General features: G+C 47.2%; 1 protein-coding gene across 1 annotated transcript; it reads right to left on the bottom strand.

The window, feature by feature from the left end:
• Nucleotides 1–262: 262 nt before the first annotated feature.
• PPAP2B (phosphatidic acid phosphatase type 2B) lies at nucleotides 263–6,314 on the bottom strand (the record flags this gene model as incomplete). The annotated part of the gene is made up of 3 exons (XM_009574368.1): nucleotides 263–320; nucleotides 1,090–1,373; nucleotides 6,099–6,314. Coding segments are annotated over 3 exons (558 nt in total), but the record flags the coding sequence as incomplete, so codon positions are not given.
• Between the last annotated feature and the right edge of the window lie 1,077 nt (nucleotides 6,315–7,391).

The following is a 7,391-nucleotide window of genomic DNA, read 5'->3' as shown; positions in this document are numbered from 1 at the left end:
TAGTGGGATTTGGATTTAATTGCAGCCTTGGCTACATCCCAAAGCTGCACAGCTCAGCTGTCATCCCAGGAGTCTCCATTCCAGATAACGCCACAGGGGCTGAGAGTGGATCTTTCCACCACCGGCTTGTTCAGGCTCTTTTTTTCAACTGACCCTCTATCTCCAACCCTCACCGTGCCGTTATCGCTACCGGGTGAGTGCCTCAGGAAAGAGGGACAGGGGATAAAGCAGCTCAATCTCAAGCAAGGCTGAGGTTACTTACCACCAAATACAGCATGGTGTAGAGGGAGAAGGACGCGTGCCCGGAGAAGAAGGATTTCCTGCAAAACAAAGCAGGTGCTAAGAACCAGGCACTATAATCTTTAGTAGTATAATTTTACATGTAATATGGTGACTTGCCTGCTGCTACCAAGAGGGTGCCAAAGCAGAGGGACCCACAACCCCCAATCTTTCGGGTTATAAAAGCCCCGTTATCCGCCCCGCTCGCTCGCGAGGCAGAAAGCGAACGGATGGACAGGATGCTCGCATTGTTCGTCCCTTCCTGGTCTACTCGTGGGACAGCAGTTATTTCCAGGATAGCCCGATAACTCATCGTCTCGCCTCAAATAACCAGGAAACCGTAAAGAAATAAGAAGCAAGCAACTCCTCCGGTTGCTTAATTGCGACATGTGAAACACGCCCCTGGAAATGTCAAAATTGAGCATCTGATGGATTTGATAGAGAGCTCGAAAGGGACGCTGGCAGCCCTGCTTACGTGGACCCTTCTTGGTGGAGAAGCCCTCTGCTCCACCGCAAGGGACAGCCGGAGCTGCTCACCATGAGCTCAACTCTTACAGCGAATTCCCACATTGAGCAACTGCTCGGGGAAACAATAGTGTAGGAGTAAAGGGAAAGGAAAAGAAATGTTATTCGGCCAAGTCCCGCAATTCCCGAGGGAAACTGCCCATCGCTGGCAGACAGAGTTACAGCCTTCGCAGAGAAAGCAGCATTTGCATCATCTATTGCTGGCAGAGAAACCCCAAGACATATTTAGTGTGAGACACCATTTTGGTGGCAGCAACCCATTGCTTTGATGCCATGGGCCCTCACCTGGCTTCCAGGACCTTGCTGTCGTTTCCCCTGCAGGTGTAGTTTTGGATGTAAACTCCCTTAGCGCAGTTGATGGTGGAGAAATCCAAATCGCAAACTTCCAGGAAATGCGGCCGCAAGCGCCCGACGGACACTTTGGCAATGTCTGTGAAGGACTGGCTGATGGCACAGCCGAAAACGAAGCAGCCCACCTGCTTGTAGAGAGCAGCCACGTAGGGGTTCTGGATAAAGGAGCGCGACTTCTCCTTCAGGTAGTGGATACGGTAGAGCTCTCCCGTTATAATCTGTGGGGGAAACACAACAGAGAGGTTAGAGAGCAAGAAAGATGCTGTGTAAAACCGGCCACGGGTGGCAAATGCAGGGCCAAGGCAGCTCTTCGTGCTCCGAGCATCTCAAACCAGGAATCTTGCTTCCACAGCGAGGAAGGAGAGCCCATAGCCCAGCGTCTCTCCATCCTCCTCTTCCCTCTCAGGAAGAGATTGCACTGCTCAAAATGTTGCTTATAGAAGAATTTGATAAACAAGAAGAAAGAAAAAAGCTAGACTTTGGTTTAGCACGTTGGCATATCTTTACAGAAGTGAAATAGTTACCCCAGATCTATATCAACATAGCGGAAAAAAAAATTTAACATAAACCAGATAAAGAATTACTGTGTGTTTGGGAAGGAAGGGCCAGATCCACTACCCTCTTATCAAACTGATTTTGGAGGAAAACAAACGAACAACCTGCTTATCTTCTGATCCTCTCTGAAAACCACGAACGCAACAGGGGAAGATTCAGAAAGTCCAAAACTTTTCAGATTCTGGCCCAAAATTTGCTGCCACCAGACCCAACTCAAGCTGCTCAAAGCTTCTGTAAATGCCAGCTATTTCTGGGCATTTCAAGGGGTCTTGCCATTGCATGGCAGCAAATTATGTATTTCTTGTGACAGGGTGTTTGACAATATCACCATAAATCACAGTCAGAGAGCGGAGGACCTGACTTCTCATAATCCCGACTCTTAAAAGGTGGGTTAATGAAAATCAGGCTGTGAAATGAAGTCCAAATGTCTCACCTCTCCCAAAGAGGCAAAGGCTTAAATTGTTCTCCGTCACGTTACACACCTAGTTTTTCAGCTCCAGATTTACAGCTTTAGGATTTTATTCATTACTTTAAATGTTTTTATACCTGAGGAATAAATCGAGGCGGGTTTTTTTTCGGCCGCCCCCTCGTCCCTGCCCCTCTCTAGTCACAAGGACTGTGATATGTAAAATTAACTGTCAGGAAAAATGCCTTCATGTTAATCCCTTTCTGGAGCAGCCAGCAATATTCCTCCTGGCATGGCAGCCTGCCAGTGGCATGCAGGAGACAAGGCTCCCCTGCCTACCTTTTTTAAAAGCTTGGCACAACCTTTGGAAACTAATAAACTGGAAAAGTATGGCAATTAGACTAAGAGGAGATGAAGCTGTATCATTGTTTGAACTCACTCGTACCGTGGCTTGAAAAAACTAAGGTTGACCTAAGGCAGCTGAAATTGCAGCTAAGCAGGCTTTATCAAAGAGAGATACAACTATAATAATAAAAAATAAAAAAAATAAAGGCCAAGCTAGAGCGCTCTGCTACCATGCACAGAAATACTTTGGGTGACTGCACCATCATTTGGGGTTTACATGTCACCGCCAAGATTTACTCTTGGAAGTCTGGTCGTGACCAAGAGTTGTCTGGGGAGCTCAGCTAACTGGGTCCAGCGTCGTTTTAATCCTCTCAGACTCCAAAGACCATGGTTTATTTGCGTTTTGGACCACCTTCCAGGACAAACTGGCAGCCAGGAAATCTACTGGCATGAGAACTGCAGAGGAAGGTTGAAGCACCTCCTGCTCCTCTGGCAGGAGGCAACTCCAGGACGTCCCGGTTGGACACGGATGCTCCTGCACGAGGGCACAGCCACCGCCTGCAGCCTCCCAAAAGCCTAAATTCGCAAGAAGGGGAGCCACAAGGCTCAAAACTTATGGCTTTTGCAGAGGGGAGATGAGCTGAATTAAGGATGACATCTGATACTGGCAGATGTGCCCTTACTCCAAACTCACAAACAGATCCACGTAAACCCGAGGCTCTTGGCCTGGAAAAGGCATGTGACCAACAAAAGTCTGGGGATTAATATTTTTCTCTCACCGTTGGTGGTCTGGGTAATTGCACACATGTAGCAGATTGTAAATTGGAGACTTCATTCCCTCGCTAACACACTGCTGGGCAGCCATGAACCCTCCCCACTTAGTTAAAGCTTAACCTTAATGAGAAGCTAAAAATTAGGTAAACTTGGTTTTTTGGCAGTGCCATCCCAGATAAAGCAGGACAGTGAAAAACTAATGCAGCACAGATGTGCACAAACTGAAAGGACATCCTGAAAAAAAAAAAAAAAGTCTTAAAGATATTAAGCTCTTCTTATGCTTTGCACTTCTGGCAAGCCAGCTGCATGGGACATATGCCATGCCTATGCGATGGGCACAGCTCCCGGGGGACTGTCACACACATTTAGGAAAGATGGTCACTAGAAAGAAGCTAGTATCAAACTTTTCTGTCTGTGAATGCCTCTTGCCGACATTTGGTTCTCGTGCTGATTTTATCATTATCATAAGGTATCACCAGCAATCCAATTAGCCTGTAATTACTTTTAGAGCTTTTCTAATCACTTATGTCCCTGGTGTATCATTCTCTGTGTCTAATCACATTGAAGCATATCACCCTCAACTGTAAAACAATCAGCTAATCTGGCTGTGTAACTTAGATCACCTAGGAAATTAATTTTCTCAGGTATTTTTCACAGGCTTTCAAGACCTGTCGGGTGTGAGGACACGAGGTGGCTCAGCAGCGGTACCCGTACGAGGCTCAGGAAGAGGAAAATGTCACCTTCCCCTGGCCATCCTGGGGACCATCAACATGCTCCTGTGCCCAAGATGATCAAATTAACCATCTTCCACAGCAGGAAGAGCAGTCAGGAGAGAAGTGAGAGCGCACAGCCCAGGGACACGAGCCTCTCCAGCGTCATCTGCACAGAAATTTGCCTTAAGTCAGTAAATATATAGTTATTAAAACCAAATGCATATCCTCTCACATCCTGATCGAAGCAAAGGTCTTTGCCTCTGCTTTTTACTTAATGAGCACTCTGAGTGTCCTCAAGCCATTTAAAACATGACCTAGACCTTTTACCCTGGGCTAGACTGCCCATGACGCCACGTAAAGCAAGGGCGTGAAATTTGGGCTGTGCTATCCAAAATGCCAGCTCCCTGGAAGTCCTCATAACTGCTGTCCTGCCTTGCAAAGGCAAACGTGAGCAAAAGGAGCGGAGTCAGTGCTTTGTGGATTTGGAAGGAATTCCTATTATGCTGCAGTAATTCTGGTATCTGGGTTACATCTGAAAAAAGAGGTCAGGCTGACTTGAATTTTCCATGCACGCTGCCATAGCAAAGAAATCTGTTGCTTCAATTCCTCGTTAGCCATTTGTATCACTCAACAGCAAATAACTGAGCTTTTGAATTTACCTTATTAAGTTACATTTGTTGTGGGCACAGCGAAACATCTAATTCTTTGGGGATTTTCTTTCTCTTTTAATTGACCTGCTATTTCGTGGTAGAAAGCTGATGGATCACATAGGCAGCTGATTATGTTTCCAGTTTCTGTTCCAACTCCTGTATTTGCCACCGCCTCATTACTGATCAGAAGCACACTCTGCATGGAGCCAGCGTGCCGATAGCTCAGGCAGTAATGCGAAAATGAGAGGCTTTTTCATTTCATTTTTATGGCTTTTCCACACTCAGAGGTAATTCACCTGCAGGGTAAAATTCTGCTGTGTTTATAGAATTGGGGGTCTGGCACCTTTTGGGCTTGTTTTGAAGAGGGAGGGGGCATAGGAACAAAGCAGTTTTGGGGACCTACTTTGCTAGGTGAGTATATGTGGTCAGGAAATGATGGCGAGATCAGGAAATGATGGCAATATTCACAGCACGAAGCAGCAAGGCTGAGGATGGGGTATTACCAAAGCAGGCACCATGCCATGCTAAAATACCTATTGCCCATGACATTGCTCCTACGAGGAAAGATGAAAGCTAGGAGGGGAACAAGTGCTCCTGACCTCTCCATCTCAATCCCTCCCCAGCCGAAGGACCAAGAGGAAGGCAGCACCTCTGGGAAAGCACCTGAGCTGTGCTGGCAGCAGGTGAGAAGGAAGGTGTAGGTACTTTTCATAGGGGAATTTCATCTTCAGCTGGCAGCGTTTAACCAACAACCAGGAGATAGCCCTTGCCTTCTGTCCCAGCACCAGACACATGCTAGCATAAGGAGGCTCAGCTCCATGGGTTGAATTCAGCTTTTTGGCTGACATATAAAGCTCTAGGAAACCTGGCAGGAAAAGAGAAATGAGGAGGCATTGGGAAGGTGGTGCATTAACTACTTTTTACAGTGAGGACTCTGGGAATACGCTCCCTGTGGAAGGTTTTAATTGTCTTTTTAACATGGCTGTAATATACAATCTCTTAAAAATCTAATACTAACCTGTGAAACTTTTCCAGGCACTGGTTAGCTGAAAAGATGTATCCTTTCTTTTTTTTTTTTTTTAAAACCTTATAAAATAGGCAAATACCAAGAGTTATTTGAATAGGGACAAACGATGCCAAGTCTTTATTGACACACAAGTCTTTTTGCTTCTACTCTGAACTCCTACCGGAGGGTGAAAAAGCTCTTGTGGAGCTCACAGACTTGCCCAAACAGCTTTGGGCCTGTTTACGGGCTTCAAGAATAACCTCATTTCTCCCATTACAAGCTTTCATCTGCAAATGTTTACTGCTCCACGCTCACGCGGAAGTCAGATAATCGCAGAGGAGATGTGCACCTCAGTAGATAGCACGGACACACCGGCAAGACTGCATTAAACCCCCAACGCCGATGGGACATTGGTGCCATCGTCTAAAGAGGTGACAAAAAGCCGTCGAGGATGCCCAAGGGACAGGAAAGGAGGTTTCAGAGGTGGCACTTACGGCGAGAATGGCGATGAGGATGCCTGCAGCACACAGCACTGCGTCATTGATCGTCTCCATCGTCTTCACCGGGTACCTGATGCTGTCATCGTCGCAGTAGAAGCCCCGCTGGTAGGGCTGGATTGTGCTCGTTTCAATGATGAGGAAGGGCAACCCAGCTAGAAAGAAGGGGAGACAATAACCAAACCCATCAGCAATACAGGCAAACACAAGCAACTAAAAAAAAAAAAAAAAAAAAAAGACCCAACTAGAAAACCCCTTGCAAACCACGCAGCCCTGTTCCTGGTGCTTTTCTTTTCATATTGCTATCTTTCCAAAGGGAATAGCATTGGGATTTGTTTTGCCAAGTTGCTCTTGCAGGGAAAAAGCTTCTCCTCTGTTATGGTTATCAGATGTCTGCACTGCCTGGTTTCAGTTAAGCCTTGTGCATTGCAAATATTAACTTACAGGAACGGACCCCTAAAGCAATCCCTCTGCAAAAAGCCATGAAAACGAATCTGGCACTTTTCTCCGGGGAGGGCCCGACGCTCTGCTGAGCGCCCCGTGGCAGGGCAGCCCAGAGCTGCGCAAACAAACGCTGGAGGATCGAGTATCAGCACAGCTTCTCCTACCTGGTCAGCCCAGCTACACTCCATCCCCATTATTTTTATGCCTTTGAAGCCTTCCTTGGCTCCCTCCTCTCTGCATTTACAGGGTATACGTATGTTTGTACCTACTAGCGCCGTAAGACCACGTGCTTTGAGCAGCTGTGGGACACCCATCCGTGCAAGGGGAACCTGAGCACATACCCGGCCAGCCCATCCACAAGAGCTGCTGAACTCCCATCGGAGCCCGTTCACCTTCAATCACAGTAAAGCCACGTGAAATCTGTTTTTAAACGCTGTTTGTGAACCCTCTGTGCAGGAGACCTAGACCTGCATCTGCACAGCTCGGCTGGACCTTTGCACCATGCATGGAGCAGATGTGCTCAAAAACATGGGGTGATGGGTTAGGGGACACACTATGGAGGGGACACCTCGAAATTGCTGCACATCTGTAACTCTGTATTCTTGTAAGTCTTTCAGAGAAATACAGCGTTGCCTCAAACCTGGACGGAGAGCCCTGGGGTATTTCCCAGCCATGACGTTACCTTGCGCAGGGCACCCTCCTTCCCTTCGCCTCAGTTTCCCCATCCATCTTTGCTATTAAGCCAATCACCGAGAGGAACGATACAACCCCACCAAAACAAGCCCCAAATTCCCTGAAACCAGTGTTCAGAATAAATCACAAACCACAAGGTAGAGGAAACCCTCC

This window comes from Fulmarus glacialis, unplaced genomic scaffold (assembly GCF_000690835.1).
Source record: "Fulmarus glacialis isolate BGI_N327 unplaced genomic scaffold, ASM69083v1 scaffold20403, whole genome shotgun sequence".
NCBI classification, from domain to species: domain Eukaryota; kingdom Metazoa; phylum Chordata; class Aves; order Procellariiformes; family Procellariidae; genus Fulmarus; species Fulmarus glacialis.
The sequence above is the reverse complement of the archived record's forward strand: the minus strand, read 5'-3'. Positions and strand labels throughout refer to the sequence as shown.